This window comes from Triturus cristatus, chromosome 7, assembly GCF_964204655.1.
Source record: "Triturus cristatus chromosome 7, aTriCri1.1, whole genome shotgun sequence".
Taxonomy (NCBI): domain Eukaryota; kingdom Metazoa; phylum Chordata; class Amphibia; order Caudata; family Salamandridae; genus Triturus; species Triturus cristatus.
This window is the reverse complement of record NC_140590.1, coordinates 1,280,747,607-1,280,766,297: the sequence shown is the minus strand read 5'-3', so window position 1 is coordinate 1,280,766,297 and position 18,691 is coordinate 1,280,747,607. Positions and strand designations below refer to the sequence as shown.

At 43.4% G+C, this 18,691-nt stretch overlaps 1 protein-coding gene across 1 annotated transcript in view; it reads left to right on the top strand.

Moving 5' to 3' along the window:
* The first annotated feature begins 16,289 nt into the window (after positions 1-16,289).
* The window catches only part of LOC146811840 (mitogen-activated protein kinase 1-like), a 316,827-nt gene continuing 314,425 nt past the window's right edge, over positions 16,290-18,691 (top strand). Inside the window, exon 1 of the mRNA XM_085618832.1 lies at positions 16,290-16,493. Coding sequence (XP_085474958.1) covers positions 16,351-16,493 — 143 coding nt within the window. The 5' untranslated portion in view covers positions 16,290-16,350. The remainder of the gene's footprint in view (positions 16,494-18,691) is intronic.

The following is an 18,691-nucleotide window of genomic DNA, read 5'->3' as shown; positions in this document are numbered from 1 at the left end:
TACATAGATGTCTGAAGCAGAGACATTATCATATACAGATGAATATATATTGAAAATTGCTGGTGGTCCCTCATTATTGGGCAATAAGGGCATTACCACCTCTTTCCCTTATGAGTCTGATCTTAATCAACTCGAGCGTCTGAAAAAGAAACTGATACGAACAGAACTACATGCTAAGTTTCTGACAGACTGTCTGAATGCTAATATCATTCCAACTGGTCTCCAAATCCGTAATGTCCCAATAATCTTTACAGATGACGAGGAATTTAAAATAGGTTTTAGCTTTTCAGCCAACAAATGCTCTCGCACTTGGATGGTTCTAAGTATAGAAACAGCTCTTAGACAATTGAAGATCTTAGCTAAAGAAATTGAAACCCTAGAAAAAAAGATACTAGGTGACTCTGCCATCACCAACGGCAAATTTCTTCTGGACAAAGTACAGCAAACAATCAAAGAATTCGAGGAATTCAATGCCCATAAAAAAACTGAGAAATTACAAAACGATATTAAAAGATACAATAAAGAAAAAACGTATCCATATTTGCAGAAAGATTTCTATAATCCTCAAAACACTGCCCAAACATCGAAGAAGAGAATTACTTTCTCGGATACCAATTCAGATACCGGTAGCGATCAATCTATAGACACAACCTATCGTCATTACGATCAACAACCCTCCACCTCCAGACAGAATTTTTTAGGACAGGACCGCCGAGGGACAGGTCCCCCTCGGAGACAACGGGGCTCCAGACGAGGATGGTACCGCAACCAATACACACCAGGGTTTCGTCAGACCCGCAACCAGTACTACGAATGGTAGCACCTGACCAAACAATACCGATTTTCAATCTATCCGCACACACCTTATCCGAACAGGAAATTGCGGTTCTTTCGTCAGGTTTAAGTTTTGTTCCTACTTACAAAAATGACTTATTCAATACCAAATTAGAGATCCACAAATTTTTCCGCACTGTGAGATTGAAAAACTTTTTCACAGACAAGGACAGTTGTTCTAACAACGATGTTACAGGTTTAAAGAACAAATCAACGTTCTACCCAAGTAACTCTATGGTAAAAAAGGAAATTTTAACATTCGAGAATGCTATCCTCATAGAGATTGATAATCTCTTTAATCAAAAGATACAGTACAAATCTAATTTCTCCAAAGAAAAACAAGTTGCACTGCAGAATCTTCAGTCACTCCCTAATGTCCTGATAAAACCTGCGGACAAGGGCGGTGGGATAGTTCTGTGGGACAAGGATAAATACAATGAAGAGGCCCTTAAACAATTGTCCAACCCTACACACTACAAGAAACTTGTAACTAATCCAACTAACAGACTTACATCAGAAATAGCAAAATTAAGCAAGGCAGGTTTTGATGGCGGTTGGCTTTCAGAGAAAGAATCTGCCTTTCTCATTAATAAAACACCGACTGTCCCTGCTATATACTTGCTCCCAAAGGTGCATAAAGACCCTCTAAATCCGCCTGGGCGCCCGATAGTTTCGGGTTGCAACTCCATCTTGAAGCCATTAGCCCAATATGCAGATTTCTTTATTAGACCTTTTGCTATTAATCATCCTGCGTATATTCGGGATACTATGGCTGTGATCAACATAGTCGAAAATTTTGACTTTGATCCCTTGAATGAATATCTGGTCTCTATGGACATAGAGAGCCTTTATACTAACATCCCTCAAGAAGAAGTTTTGCAGATTCTGTACAACCTTCTCGACACTAGAGCCAGACCACACCAGGTACCCACAGAGTTCATTATTGAATGTGTACGTATCTCTCTGTGTGAGAACTTTTTCCTTTTTCAAAACACCTTCTATCAACAGCGAAAAGGAGTAGCGATGGGAGCTGTTTACGCCCCAGACATTGCTAATATCTATGTCTCTGTATTTGAGAATGACTTCATATTCAATGCAACGAATCCGTTTTCCTCCAACATCAGGAAATGGCTTCGGTATATAGATGATGTCTTTCTGGTGTGGCATGGTACACAGGAAGAACTGAACAACTTCCACAGTTGGCTTAACCACAGGAATCCACATTTACAATTTACTATTGAATCTGATAACGCAGAGATGAATTTTCTAGATATAACCATCAAAAACGATATCACTAACCACCTATACACCACCTTATACACGAAACCAACGTCTAGAAATACTTTGCTTGAATATCAGAGCCATCATCCTCAAGCTCTGAAAGATTGCCTTCCCTTTGGGCAGTTCTTGCGTTTACGCAGGAACTGTACCTTTAAAAATGATTATTTCACTGAGGCTAAAAAACTCACAGAAAAACTAAAAGCAAGGGGGTATCCCTCCAAACTTTTAAAAAAATCCATGAAACGAGCATGGTATAATGACAGAGAAACGCTATTGACCGTGAAAGATCGGCCACAACAACCACATCTGGTATGTGTCTCGACTTTCGGAACCCACGCCAATGCTATAAAGAAGATTGTTAGCAAACATTGGAATTTATTAAGAAACCTACCTGAATTCCATGCAAAACCCCTATTCTCCTTCAAAAGGGGAACTAACCTTAGAGACCGATTGGTGAGAGCCTACGAAGATTACTCCAGTAACATAGTAGACAATATGAGACAGCTGTCTCCTATTGTCGGACATTTTAAATGCAACATGTGTTTAGCATGCCATACCACGCAAACAATCAAGACATGTACCATTAATGGTATCACTTTCTCCCTTAAATCATTCTCAAATTGCAATACATCAAATGTAATTTATTGCATACAATGTCCATGCAAATTACATTATATTGGGAAAACAGTTCAACCCATCAAGAAAAGGATCCTACAACACCAATCTCGGATTAGATGCCATACAGAAAACGCACCACTAGTCGAACACTACCATAGACAGGGTCACTCAGAAAAAGAAATGAAATGGTGGGTTTTAGATGTGATCAAACCTTCTAAGAGACAAAGCAACGTAGACCGACTATTGACCATCAAGGAAGGCAGATTTATTTGTATGACAGATCTGATCAATCGTGGTCTTAACTCAACATCTGAATGGCACACGTTAGCATGTCTGTAGACTACAGATATAACCTGATGGTAAGGAATCTAGAAACTGTAGCATATACAGCCTTATGTACAGTATTCGACATACACTTAGCAAAACCAACCTTGAGATATTTTTAACAATATATATAGCTACATGATGACTCAACTGTATGTATTCCAATGTCAATGTTAATGCTGCTAATTGAGGTATCATTGAGTACAACATGGATATATTACACTTTACAGCCATGAAGACATGTAACTGAAGTATATGTAAAAAATGTATACTGCTTAGCTCTCTGTTTTACCAACTTTGTAATAGTCGAAATGTTTTGTTTGAGAAACTACAGCATTTGTCTATTTATATTTAACTCTTGACACCATGTGATGAACATAATCCATCTTTGACATGCACTGTATGTTTCAGTTTTACCTATTGATTATAGAGGTAACACTTTGTGTACATTGTTGCATAGCTTCCTTTGTGTCACATGACTCTATACAGCTCACGCCGTTCAGACACAAACAACAGAATTGATTCGAATTCGTTGATCTAAAACTGTATCCCACACTTTGCCTTTTATTTTCGAATATTCGTCTCAATAGGCAAAAACAAAATATAGTTAGCATAGTGTTAATATATTGAATAACCGTGACGATCATTGCCTATTCCAACGTGGCTGCTAGCCTAATATATTGAATAACGGGACGTTAATAGCCCATTCCAACATGGCCGCCTTGTGCATATTTGCCGGCACACCATGTGATCGAATCTAAAGTCCCATCTCTATATCGCCGGCACACGTATATTTAAAACGAACTGATCCCGGAAGTCTCAGTGCTACACGCCGCGACTCAACTGAGGAGACTGCTGTACTTATGCCAGGTTAGTTGCTATCGTCCGGTCACTTTCTGCCATCACTGCCTTTAAAGTAGAAAAATTAAACTAAATATTACCACTTTCCCTTTGCAGCAACTTTCGAGGGAAGCAAGTAAAACGCTCTTCGTAATTGGCGCTGACTCACCTGAGTGAACAGATGTATCACTGCTAGGTCAGTTTATATTGCCATTACGTAATCTGCATGCAAGTGTTAGTAAATAGAATCAAATACACTAAATGTTCTCACTTTCCCCTTGCAGTTATCTCCAGTAGCAGTTTGTAACGCCCGTATGCCGCATTCCTTCCGTGTATTCATACAGTACCGTTAACACGGCCGTAGTTGACTGTTTAAAACTCTTGAATCAAAAAGGTAATGCGACATACTCCATTACTTGGCATAGCTTACATTTTAAGTTTTTCGTGATCATTTATGGTTTACGTTATGGCTTTTTCACAGTGTCTATTGTCAATCAAGACGTTGTGATTCAACCCAAACACACAGGAAGCAAGATATTTGCGACTTTTCCTGTAAGCACTGAAGTCACAATTCCAATTGATTTACACATCACGAGGTAAAATTGCTTGAATCATCTGTATTAATTGTTTAGTCTAGCGATGTCTTTATAGGTCAAAACACATAAAAAGTATTCATTGATCTCTGTATATGAAAAGAAACAATAGGAATTAACAACAGGATTGACCTTTTAAAATCTCACGGTGAATATTCTCACCAGTTAAAGTGAAATTGGAATCGACTCTCTTCTTCCTTTTGTATTGTGATTCATGCACCGTTTGAGGTATTCACAACAATCATTGAATGTCCCAATGACTGATTCAGCATTGTTTAAATGATAAATTGAATCTCCGTTTGTACTTTAAAACTTATGAGAAATTAATTAGTTAATGTGTGAGTCTAGCAATGTCTCTATTGGTCAAAACACATAAAAAGTATTCATCGATCTCTGTTTATGCAAAGAAACGACAGGAATTAACAACAGGAATGACCTTTTTGAATCTCGCGGTGAATAATTTCACCAGTTAGAGTGAAATTGGAATTGATCCTTTTGCTGTATTTTGATTTATGCACCGTTAGAGGTATTTACAACAATCATTGAATGTCCTAATGACTGATTCAGCATTGTCTAAATGATAAATTGAATCTCCGTTTGTACTTTAAAACTTATGAGAAATTAATTTGTTAATTGATACTTTTATGTTGATTTGCTTAGGTGTGTGTGTTCTATATATTCATTGTATTTTTTAACTTATAGGGGTCAACTTTTAACTACCAGTCCTGAAGATGGTCTTACAAAATTGCATATAAAGACCGAAACGTCGACCGTCACACTTCTTTCTAGATAAATGTTTATATATCTCTGAAAAAGTGTTTGATATATTTTGAAGTGGAGTAACCATTGAATGTAGAACCTTCTCCCCTTTTTGCTATATAACTGTCTCATTTTTACGTACCCTGATTACTATTTGCTGATATAAATGAATTTTGTTCATCACACACCTTTTGTCTGTTCTTCTTCCTATTTTGATTGTTTAACAGTTTTAAAATCAACATAAAAAGAGATCCATATATATATATATGACTAATGCATAATATATAACTGTTTGGAATCTATGATACAAGATTGATCTCATCTATAGGTATATGTTTATCCTATAAGCAAGTGGTACAACTTAGTTTTCAACAAATCCCTTGAAGGCCAATCTCATCTATGTCTGCTGGAATCGGCAATAATGTAGCTGGATTCAACGTGTTGCATCTCTTTATGTGTATATGGTTTGCCAACAGTGTCAATTCATACCCTGACAATCGAGCACTAGTTAAGTGCTGTGTCTTGGTCCGGTTTAATAATGTGTCCACAGCATGTGGAACCATTACAATCAATGTGTTATCCATCACTAGTCCAGCAGAATGTCGAATAGACACAGCTGCTGTGGCTGTGGCTCTCAAACAACTTGGCAATGCCCTCGCTACCGGGTCCAAAGTTGACGAAAAATATGCGCATGGACGCGGTCTGTCGCCAAAAGGCTGTGTTAACACTGATAATGCGCAACCGTCCTTTTCATGAACATACAATGTAAAAGGCTTGCTGTAGTCAGGAGTGCCCAACACAGGAGCTGAACATAATGCATTACGCGATTCCCAAAAACTTTTCTGACACTCTTCAGACCATGGGACAGGATTCGGTGTATTTTTACAGGTCAATGCTAACAAAGGTTTTGCCAGTAAAGAAAAATTTGGTATCCAGTGCCTACAGTATGAAGTAATGCCCAAGAAAGCACGCACTTCTCTCTGTGTTCTTGGCACGCTTAATTGTGCAATGGCTCGAATTCTTTCTGGGGTCAGTTTCCTTCCCTCCTTCGATAAGAGATGACCTAAGTAGGTCACTTCTTGTCGTCAATATTGCAACTTTGAGAGAGACACTTTGTGATGCAAGGCGGACAAATGGCGCAACAATGACAATGTAGCTTCTTTACAAATCTTTTCAGTATCCGCGGCGATTAGTAAATCGTCAACATACTGGATAAGGATAGCGCCACTAGGTAAAGCAAGTGCATCAAGCTGTGCTTTCAAAGCTTGGCTGTATATGGATGGGCTTTCACAGTAGCCCTGAGGAGCGCGTTTAAAACGGAAGCTTCGACCTCCTAAACTGAAGCCAAAAATGTCCCTGCTTTCTTCTGCAATTGGGATGCTAAAGAAGGCATTCTTTAAATCGATCACTGAGAACCATGCAGCGGAGGCTGTAATCATGGTTAACAAGGCAGTGATATCAGGGACAACTGGAAATTGAGGCAAAACAATCTTATTTACCTCTCTTAGGTCAATCACAAATCTGTAAACAGGTGGCTGTGAAGGGTCCGTACGTTTTAAAACAGGTAAAACAGGACTATTGCAAACGTTGCCTCTTGTCTCTTCGATTACACCCTTTTCAATCAAATCACTGATAATTGCTAACAACGCTTTCTGACCTTCATTGGAGATCTTGTACTGGGGAATGCGTGGCAATCTGACATTGGCTCTTAAAGTGACCACATATGGCGGTATTTCCAAGAGGCCCACATCATTGGGACCAGTAGCCCAAAGGACCTCCGGAAGGGATGACAATTCAGGTGGCAATGTATTCTTCGACAAGTACATCGGGGAAATCACTTCCTTACCCAATGTAAGTTGTACTCCTGAGGGAGAACAATATAGTGTTGCATGCAATCTTTTTAACAAATCTAACCCTAACAGATTTTCACCACAACCTGTCGTTAGGATGAGGGGTGCTTTTAGCTCACAAGGTCCAACAGAAAGTGGCATAGGACTAGAAATCGGGTTCCTAACCGGGGCGCCAGAAAAACCTACTGAAACATTCATTTCGCCAGACAAAGGCGCGCCAGGGAGTTTTGAATGCATAATTGAACTCTTTGCAGCACCAGTATCCAGCAGAAAAGGCTCTGACACACCCGCTGTAGTCACCTTAACATATGGGCCACTCTGATCCACTGGCACTGAAACAACTCCCTCTTTCTGTCTATGGCTGTCCTAGAAGTCATTATCTTCCACATTGTCGTCTTCTGCATAATAATCATTATTATAGTACTGAGCTGTATTATCAGTAGCATTGGCTTGCTGATCAAAGCTATTTATCGTATTTTGAGGCGGAAGTGGACGCGCGTTCTGGGGAACATTTCCACGCCCTCTGCCTCTGGGAGCTTGCTGACCACCTCTACCTCTTGCGCCATACGCATTATTAGTACGCTGCATTAATTTAGGACAGCTATACTTAAAATGACCTTCCTCTTTACAATACGAACATTAATTAGGGCCTACAGGAACGCGTGGTTGAGAATACTCATACCTTTGCACGTTTCTCTGAAACTGTGGCGGTTGCTGATAATTACTCTGGCCACCACGTGGCAGGTAAGCTTGCTGTAACAGAACCTTCGTTTTCAATTCTTTCGTTTTCTTGTCTGCTCTATCTTTCTCAGCCTTATCTCTATTTTCGTAATATTGTGCAGTAGCCAGTATTTGCGCTGAGGAGGAGACAGCCCAAGAACTCTCTGAATCTTTTAACTTCTTACACAACTCAGGAAGCAAATTATGCACAAATGTATCCACAAATAATCGTTGACCACCTTCAGTGCTCATATCTTGGCCACTGTGGTCAATAAACGTTTCTTCAAACCTTGTAAAGAAATCAGACACTGTTTCATCTTTCTTTTGCTTACACGCAGACAATTTATCCCAATTCACACGCATCGCGGGCATCAAAGTCTTCATGTAGGTAATAATTCTACCAGGGAGTTCTGCTACTAAAGGCTCAGGTTTTGCACCACCAATTTGTCGAGTGTCTGCAGCAATGATATTAGCCCATGTGCCACCCTATTCTGCATCGTGATCTACATTACGAATTGATCCCCATAAGGGCTGTGGAATAAAATTTCCAAACAACATATCTATATCAGCTAGATTCATGACACATGATCCTGCCGTCTGTGACAACTCCTTATAATATCCTGCAGGGTTTTTACGGGGGTCAGGCAATGTCTGCTTCAGCGCTAACACCTCAGAACGCTTCCATGGGACATGTACCCAAACACGCTGAAAATGAGCTTGAACAGGCGGATTGGCATTTGCATCAGCAGGTCTCCAAACAGGAGGAACTTCACGCATCGGATATTGGCGCGCTTTTACCTTTTTCCCCACAGGGAGTTCCTGTTCGAACAATGATTGTTGACAATCATCATTCCTGAAGGACAGTAAAGTCGCAACTGCTTTATCTACGGCGGGACCCACAACTGTACCTGTCCCAAAATCAAATCGCACTCGACACAACCCCTGCGGGTTCGAGTTTGAACCATGCTCTTCCAACTCTTCACAAAGGATTTCACACATTTTCTCAAACACATACCTTTGTTTCGGGGCATCCCATTGGTGAAAAACATTAACAACTGATTCCACATCATAGAGTGAAGAAAAAACAATCCATCTACGTGCCATATGGTCTAATACCTCCTTCTCCTCAGAATCAGGCAGCTGACTACGCAACTGCTTACGTTGTAAACCAGGGGTCATACTGGATGACCCAAAAAGAGGCGACATTAAACTCGTAACCACATTAGCTAATCGTTGTCGTGCAGAAGGAGAGGTTGAGGCGAAAACGGGGGGAAAGACAGAGGGAAGAAAAGCGGGTGCAGATCCAGGTACAGTGGCAGTGTTAGGAGGAGCGCCAAGGGAGGCAGCTGATATACTAGGCAAAGTCGCAGGAAGCGCAGGGGAGACAGGTAACGAGATTGGCGGTCCTTGAGAGGGCTGCACTGTAGGGATAGGAGCCAGCTGAGGAGGAGCCGGCGGTTGTGGGAAAGCTTGCGGCACATTAACTGGAGGCTGCATATTTACAAGCTGTGGAGGTGCTGTGGCATTTTGCGCATACGGGGATGGCGAATTTAGCAAATGGGACATTAGGGAATCTTTCTCTTTCTCTTTCGTCTCATCTTGTGGAAGGGGCGACAAAAATTGGGTAACATTTATCGATCCCTAGTTTGCGCTGCCTATGTAACTGCTCATTCATTCGTTCCTCCTCATTATCTTTAAATTGCACAGCTGCTTGCATCATTGACATACCTTTTTCTCTCTTATTCCTTTTTGCAAGCTTAATTTCCTTCTGTTTGGCTTCCTTTCGCCATAGGCGGAAAGAATCAAACATCGCCGGCCGGGCTTTCCTTTTAAATAATTTAACTTCCAAATTATCTAAGATATCTGTATCGAAACTACCATTTTGGGGCCATTTTAAAACAACGTCCTTTCTGGTGTATTGAATCCATACTTCATTATATGCAATGGAGCCCACGCAATGTTTTACATAAAGCTCATAAGTTGGAGTTCCAATTGGAGGAACCGGACACGAATCCTCTAATTGGGAATCCCTTCTACAACCCAAACAAAACAAATTACCAAATACACTAGAACCAGGCATCTTCGCTCACTAGTCTAGTTTCAAAACTTCAAAGGATTATCAAATATGATAGTCTCGTGAATACAAGAGACCTCTGGCTTTGGCACTTGCAAGTTCCAAATCAAAGTGGTCCCGGAGGATACCAAACAAACTGGGAGACGCTCCACTTATACTTAACTGAATATCGATGATCGATGACGTCACCAGAAGACTCTCTCAATTGTTTCGCTCTACCAAATCGTCAAGGGTCCAAAACAGGGCGATTAATCAGGGCAGCAGTCCTTCGTAGCCGTCGGGACGCGGAGAACCTCGCAGAAAAGACTTTCGGACCACGTCGACATGCAGGGGTCGATGAAGTGGCGGCCTTCCTCCAGAATTTCCACACGAAGCTCCTCACGAACCTCTGGCTTGGACCGGTACCGCTGAAATCGCCCCGAGTTGGGCGCCAACTGAAGTTCTGGGTTTTTAAAACCCAGCGGTGCAGGGGAACACACCCTAAGACTTCGGGTTCTTCCTGTTCCAGACCCACAGAAACACAGAGTCTTCTAGGTGAAGTCAAAGATCCAGTTTATTGGCTGCAGACCAATTACAGGTATCCGAGAAGTACAACACAATGTATGTTCTCAGGAGACTGCCTCTCTTACAAAAACGGCCTTCTCCTTATATACAAAATATCATGCTTCAGGCACACATTCCTCGTTTTACGATATGGTCATTCATATGTATTCATTACAAACGAAAAGGCAGAGTCATGATGACCCTCCCACATTCCAGTTCAGTCAGCCCACAATTATTTACCCAGCGAGGCTCAGATCCCACATCGGATATCAGCAGACCCCAATAAACACAGTCACCTCCTGTTGGTAAAACAAGCCATAAAGTAGGAAGAGCTAGGTGTGAAAGAGATTAGCCGGAGGCTTGTGTGGGATGAAAAGGCTTTATGGTGTGTCAAACCCTGATGCTAATCACAGGTGGCCGTAGGACGGGGAGCTCGTGAGACCGGACTGACCTGGGGTGGTGGAGCCAAGTCGCACAGGTCACAGAGAAGTCAATGGAAGGCACATGTGTTCTCAAGGCCCGTACTTGTCCTTAATGTGTAGCCTATGTGAGGGCAACCATAAGATGGCCACCGCTCCAAGATGGAACCCACGAAGTCAATGTGTAATATCGTGTACAAAGTATGTTTTACCGATAAAACGCGATGTAAAGCACTTGTACACACTGCATTGGCCATTCGCGGTTCGTTGATACCGGAATAGGTAGGGTAGGGCCCTGCCTCCTACGTGGTCCCAAATTCTAAAGTACCACAGGGAGACACAGGCAAGGACAAGCTGGTGAGTTCGATTTGCGTCCTGAAAGGCTGAGAAACCGCACACAGGGCTCCACACTGCAGCGCAAGTAAGTATTAGTCCCCCGCTCCACCGAGGATGAGGTGGTTTATGTAGCGCCTCCAGGCGCGGGTAGTGGGCGGGAACTTCCGCCCTTGACAGCAGGTGTGCCTGGGAGATGTGGTCCCCCTCCTGACCGCGGCCGCGGGGTTGGCAAACGCGGCGGCGGGAGGGAGACACAGGCAAGGACAAGCTGGTGAGTTCGATTTGCGTCCTGAAAGGCTGAGAAACCGCACACAGGGCTCCACACTGCAGCGCAAGTAAGTATTAGTATAATAAAAAGGGGTCAGGCCCTGGGGGATGGGGTCCCCAGGGCAAGAAAAATGGTTAAAGAAGGGGGGCCACACAGCCCCCCTTCTAAAAAATAAAATAAAGAAAAAAAGCCGGCATCTCGCCGGAGGCCCCGCCCCTTCCCGGCACCACTCTGCAAATGCGCCCCGTGGCGCGTTACAAGTTGGGGGATTAAGTCCCCTTGAATCCTGAGGGTCCCTGGGGGCCAACTAGCCCACCAGGTACCTCCAGTATGCACCACAGAGCTGCGTTGCAGGGAGGTGGTCCAAGGCCACGCCCCTTTTTACACCTTCCTGCAGCACAGTTCTGTGGGGCTTACTGGAGGTACCTGGTGGGCTAGTTGGCCCCCAGGGACCCTCAGGATTCAAGGGGACGTAATCTCCCAACTTAAAACGTGCCAGGGGGCGCGTTTGCACAGTGGAGCAGGGAGGTGGCGGGGCCTGATATAACAAGTGTGCAAACACATCCCCTGGTGCGTTGTAAATTGAGGGATTAAGTCCCCTTCGATACTGAGAGTCCCTGGGGGCCAACTAGCCCACCAGGTACCTCCAGAAAGCACCACAGAACTGCGTTGCAGCGAGGTAGTCCGAGGCCACGCCCGTTTTTACACCACTCTGGAAAAGCGGCTTCTGGTGCACTGGTGGTGGGGCGATGAGGTCCTCTTCTGTCCTGAGGACCTCAGGACACAAGTGGACTTCATCCTCCGAGCAGCAGTGCGCCAGGAGCCGCGTTTGCAGCGTGGTGTAAAAAGGAGCGTGGCCTCAGAACAACTCAACGCAGCTCTATGGCACTTACTGGATGTACCTGGTGGGCTAGTTGGTCCCCAGGGACCCTCAGGATTCAAGGGGACTTAATGCCTCAACTTACAACACGCCAGGGGGCGCGTTTGCACAGTGGTGCAGGGAGGGGGCGAGGCCTGATATAACAAGTTAGCAATCCTGCTGTGTGGGACTTATTGGTGGTACTAGGAGGGGTAGTTGGCCCCCAAGGTTGACGTTGGGGGCTAACTATCCCTCCTGTTACCTCTGCTAAATCCCACACAGTGGGATTGCTAAAAGGTGTTTGTAGGCCACGCTCACCTTTCTCCACCACTCTGCAAACGCGACTGCTATATTATAGTTAGAAATTAGCATTTAAAAAACCTTAGAAATTTACTGAAAAAAACATAGGTTGCAGGCACGTTATAAGTAGAAATTAGCATTTAAAAAACCTTGGAAATTCACTGAAAAAACCATAGGTTTCAGGGACGTTATAGTTAGTTGGACATTTCACTCATACAAAACCAGAGAAATTCGGCCGTTATAGTTAGTAGAGCTAACTATAACTCGCGCCCCCGCAATGCACTGCTGATGACGTCACATGTTACATCACTCATGACATGGTCAGTGACATCACTGATGTCATCTCATATGACATCACTGATGACATCATCCATGTGATAATCTGATGCACCTCCTCACACCCTAATATAACCTTTGATACACCCACTCTAAAATACAGACTACCATTTTCAAAACCATAGCCACACCAATACCAGTTAGTACATACACACTCACTGATTCCTAGGTCTACACACACACATCCACTCATTCACCCATACAGTAACTCACATGCAGTCACTCATCAATACAGCAAAATCATATGCACTCATGCACCTATACATACACTGAGACACCGCCACTCATCCATAGACTTACTCACACACCTACTCAGTCATGCAAAGACTCAATCACACCCATTTACTCACCTATACAGTATACACAGACCACCTCACGTATTTATACAAATACTAACACATACTTAGTATCTTATACAATCACTGATACAAGCACACGCTCATCCATACAGCCACTCTCACAATCACTCACTCTCACATATAGTCATTTATATACTCCAACACTAACATATACTGCCTTTCGCATATGTAGTTACTCACACATATACCACTGAGACATCCATTCACTCACCAACACACCCATACACACACTCACCCACCCATACATCCCTTCACAGAGGCACAGTTGAACCCTTACACCCAGTGAATCAGCCACTCACACATCTAGACACAGAGTCACCCACCCACCACCCACTCACAGACACTCAGGCACCCATACAGATACTCAGACAACCAATCAATAACCCATACAGACAGTCATGTAGCTACTCACCAACCCATGCAGCCGCTTATACACCAACTGACAGACTGATACAGACATTTACACACTTTACTCACTAACCCATGCATTCAGTAAGATACGCTTAATCAGTCACTTATACAATCAGTCACGCACCTACTAAATCATCCATTCAGACACTTATACACCCACTCATTCTTCAATACACCTTGGCATATATATGTATAAAACATATTTAAACTTTATAGAAACACACATTCACTGGATGATGTCATCAATGATGTCATTTGAAATGTCATCAGCGATGACACTAACCATGTCATGAGTGATGTAATATGTGACGTCATGAGTGATGTAATATGTGACGTCATCATCATTGCATTGCGGGGGCGCGAGTTATAAAGCTCTACTGACTATAACAACCGAATTTCTCTGGTTTTGTACAAGTGAAATGTCCTGAAACCTATGGTTTTTTCAGTGAATACCCCATACCAAAGTCAAAAGTTTTGCTTTATTCGGTTAAAATTTAAAACCATCAAAGCACGGTACAATAATTCATGGTACGGGCAGATACAAAAAGAAATTCACAATACATCTCTGGATATATCCTCTACCTCAACACTCTGACTTATCCAAAACCTCAACCTACTACTCTCTCCAATGAACTACCCTATTTCTCAACCTAAAGCTCTCTCAATATATCCTCTACCTCCACTCTCTTACCATGATCCCCAAAATACCCCTTGCTAGACTCTTCCCTCCTCTACCCTAGGGCCAGACTGGGAACCACAACCGGCCCTGGCAAAGTGCTCGGCCGGCCCCCCCACCCCGGGAGGGGGGAGGGGGGGGGGGGGAAGGTGCCGCCGAGCTCTTTGCCAGGGCTGGTTTTCGGCTGATTTTGTTACGGGTCGATTAATCGTCCCTGTACCAAAAACGTCCCCCAGGGGCCCAAAACCGGCCCCCACCCGTGCGGCGCACCGGGGGATTGCCCGGTGCCCGCTACGGCCAATCCGGCCCTGCTCTACCCCTCCCTTGCATCAACTCAAACCTTTTACTATTCAGATCTCCCAAACAAGTCTTTCTTAACCCTTCCCTCTGACTCTTCCTCCCCCCTACTCTTCCTAAACCTGCTCCTGACGCTATGATCTCCAAATAAACACTAAACCCTTCCCTATTCTATTACTCCACTAGCCTTTTCAATCAAACTAAAAGACTCACATGTCCACCGCTCAAATTAATTTCATATTTCCCTATATTAACTCACCACTAATCCTGTCCACTGTGTGAAACTCTGTTGAGTGATCTAACATGACCAATAGAGTGAAATTCTCCTTGGCTGCAGTGAACTAAAGATGATCAAATTATATCTAACAAGGTATTGTCTGTCTCATGATCTGGGTGTAAACCTGACTCAGTGGGATCCTGTAGTATAGAGGGTGTGGGTTCAGAAGATCCTTCAATTATTTTCCTACTCTTTGGTCACTAGCTTTGATGAGAATTGGTAGTCGTGCTATACGCTAGTACCAGACAAGACCATCAAAATCTACCTCAGATTAGAGGGTAGTGATTGTTTGCTTCAGCAACAATCAAACCACTGCACAAAGGAAGAAAGCACAAGTTATGTTTCTGATGCATTGAACAAACACCTCTGCAGATGCTGCAGTCTGTCAATTGCTCCATTTGTTGGTTATTTTGTTTACACCCCTCCAATCTTAATGACCAAGCTACGCCCCTGATTTTGAAATGTTATAGAAAAATATTGACTAATTTACATTATTACTTAACATGTTTCCTTTGAATTTGGGTGTCAGCAGTCCATTGTTCCTTTATTAGAAAGAAACAGACTTTGCTTCCTGGAAATAAAAAAAAACATATCTTTTCATATGCCTCTTCCTGCAGGAGCTCTCTGTAGGCGTTCCCAATTGTATATGACCTAGAAGGGGCTCCGCCCTACCGCAAGCAAACATGGCGGAACGATGTTTTTTCCCCCTATTTCATGTATATGGAAAAAAAAATCAGAAATTGCAAATAAAATAAATGTATTCTGAAAAGGGGCACGAAAGTAGAAGGAAGGCGATATGCAGCACGCTGTAAATTACGTAGAACTAGCTGTTAATTTTAGATCGGTATTAGTTCGGGTTTTAAAAGACGATGACTAATGTTTCGAAAATAGATATTAATTTTAATGGCCGTGTTACAGTGGTAGCTGTTGGATAATACGTGAACAAACAAATGTAAACGAACCTATTTATATGGCTCCGTGGAAATGAGTAAAATGGTCTCGTTAGTGTATTTATATAAAGGTTTCTGTTTCAATTTGGCACAAATGCTAAATTTTGCTTTTTTATTTACTCCAAAATGGGATTGAGTATAAATCTGCTAGTGTACCTGTTTTTTGCGTGGATATTAAAACAGATTTGCATCTAAATTTCTGCAGAATGAAGGTCATTAGAGAAAAAAGCCCGCACTGTAATGCCAGCCAGCACGATTAGTCTGCTTTCAAGCCCTACTTCCGCGTTCCCTCTCGCTTGTCTGCTCTGCGCCGTTGCCAGGGGAGCGTGCGCAGTTGCCTGGGCGGCGGCTGACGTGCGCTGCGCGGTGACGGAGGTGACTCGCCCTGACAGACGCAGCAGCAGGCACAGACGGAGCTCGACGGCCATGGCAGCTACAGCAGCAGTATCTCCTCCAGTGCCCCCGCCTTCTCGGCCAGGCCTGGAGAGCGTAAAGGGGCAGCCTTTTGATGTAGGGCCGCGGTATACCGACTTACACTACATCGGTGAAGGAGCATACGGCATGGTGTGGTGAGCGACCTGGGGTTGAGGTCAGAGGGTGTAGCTGGGCTTGGCAGGGAGTGGCACTGAGGAAATTTGTTATGGTGTGAAAGGGCAGTGGCGGTGTAGTGAGTTCCTCGGGTTAGAGTGGCAGGGAGTGCAGAGTGGGTGTTAACAACATTGTGTGTTGAGTGGGAGGTAGATGAAGAGGGCGGGAGGAAGAGAGAACCCTTGGTGGTCTGGGTGGGTCAGCAACGCGCTAGGGAATAGGACGTGCGATACAAGGTGGGGTTTGAAGGAGGAGGGTTTCAGCGTAGATGAGTTTATCGTGAGAGAAAGGGGAGGGGTCTCCTCTAAGTGCCTCCTCGGGGTGTGGCGAGAGGGGGTTAATCAGTGGCTCCGCTTCGTTGATTTTGCAGTACAAATAACGTTCCCGTCACCTTACTGAAGGTACAGTGTTTTGTAACTGATGGCTTCAGTTTTTGGGGGGATGGACTGTGTGCACCACGTGTGTTTACTATTGTTGCTTCTTGATCTGCATGGGGAAAGGGACACATTGTGATCCCTATTACACAACCCTTTTGCCTCTGTAATCATTATTTACATCTGGTAACATTTCTGCGTTTAATCATTGACGTAGTATGAACCTGCCCCAGGCCTCTCGTACACCTTCCTGGGTAACGTTAGTGCTGCTGCATACCGAGGTCAAGGGCGCTTTACCACAACAAGAAAGGATAGCATCTAGTATTGAGTAGTCCTTTCACTCTACTGTGTTTTTTTTTTTTTTTGTTGTATTGCTTTGTATGCTTAGCGATTTTCTCCTGTGTCAACTGTGTCAAGGATAACTGGATTTGGTCATTGTAGCCCCCAGAACAAAGTTCCTAAGAATTAATGTGTACTGGTGGGTGCGCAAGGATCACGTTTTTAGTAGAGATGGCATTGTCCCTATAGCGTCAGAGATGGTATTGGCACCCACTGAGTGTAAGTGTGGAGCGTTTTTTTGGTTCAGTGCACATCGTAACCGCCGGTGTTCTGTTCGCATTGGTATCGAAGAAACACACCGATTTCCCGAGCCGTAAATGCTTTCTTGACTTTGAGGCCGAAGAGAATGTAGTTTTTCAATGACACCATGTGTCGTGTTTTACGTCGGAAAGCATGCATGTGCTGGAGAGTAAGCTTTGGTGTTGAGCATTGGGTGTTGTTTCGTTGTCATACACGGAACAGTAGTCGAAAATATGCTTGTGGATATGCTCACTTTGTTTGTTCACCGTCTCTGTAACAGTTCCCTGCCCAGCTTTGATACATTGATTCTGGTACCTATTGCAGGAAACTCTAGAAAAGCTAACTTTTTCCCTTCTAGCAAACCCTGGACATCCTTTCCACCTTTGCTTTAGAAAAGGTACCTACCTTTCCTCCAGCAGCACCAAGAAACCTCTTTCTCTGAACATGTGCTGTAAGGCGGGTCTTGTGGCTCACTGGACTAATGCATCCACACCAGGTATCTGTGTTTGAGGCCTTTTTAACATGTTCATATTCCGGTGGGTCCAATCAGCCTTTATCCATTGAATTGGGTAACATTAAACATCTTTCAACGACGCCAAGAAACCTCCTTAACAGTGACCGTTGAGCCCTTCAACTAAGTAAACTGATAGTATTGATTGGGTTTGAAATAATACTGATACGCATATGTCTCAAGGAGGGCACTGTACATGACAAAGGGGATGGGCCTTTCTGTTTAATTGTTGGGATTACCAGAGGTCCACTATTTTTTTGTCCACTGACAATAAAAGTGCTACTTTTGTTCCTGAAAGCTCTACGGATATGTTTCTGATCAATTGTATGTCATATTCAGGGAAGTTGATTTATTCCTTTGCTATTGTGCCAAAGCTCCCCAATTGCTCGTGTGGCATATGATCATTTTTCTAGTTTAACAGATTTTCGTTCTGGCCTACTGTGTGGGGAGGCCTCCACCATTCCCAGGGGGCAGCTTATATCAAGGAAGATTAGGTCACTGCTTCACCTCTGACCTAAATCGCTAATGCTTGCTAGCTGGTTACTCGGGTCACAACCCATGAATATCTTTTAGTTCGGGATAATCTTGAATTGATTAAGCCACCACAATACACTCCACCATAATATACATTTAGAAACCAATTGGATCCGGGAAAATATTAAAATAGTCTCCATCTTAAACCACGAGCTAGGTTTAGTTTCTTATCTGATTGTGT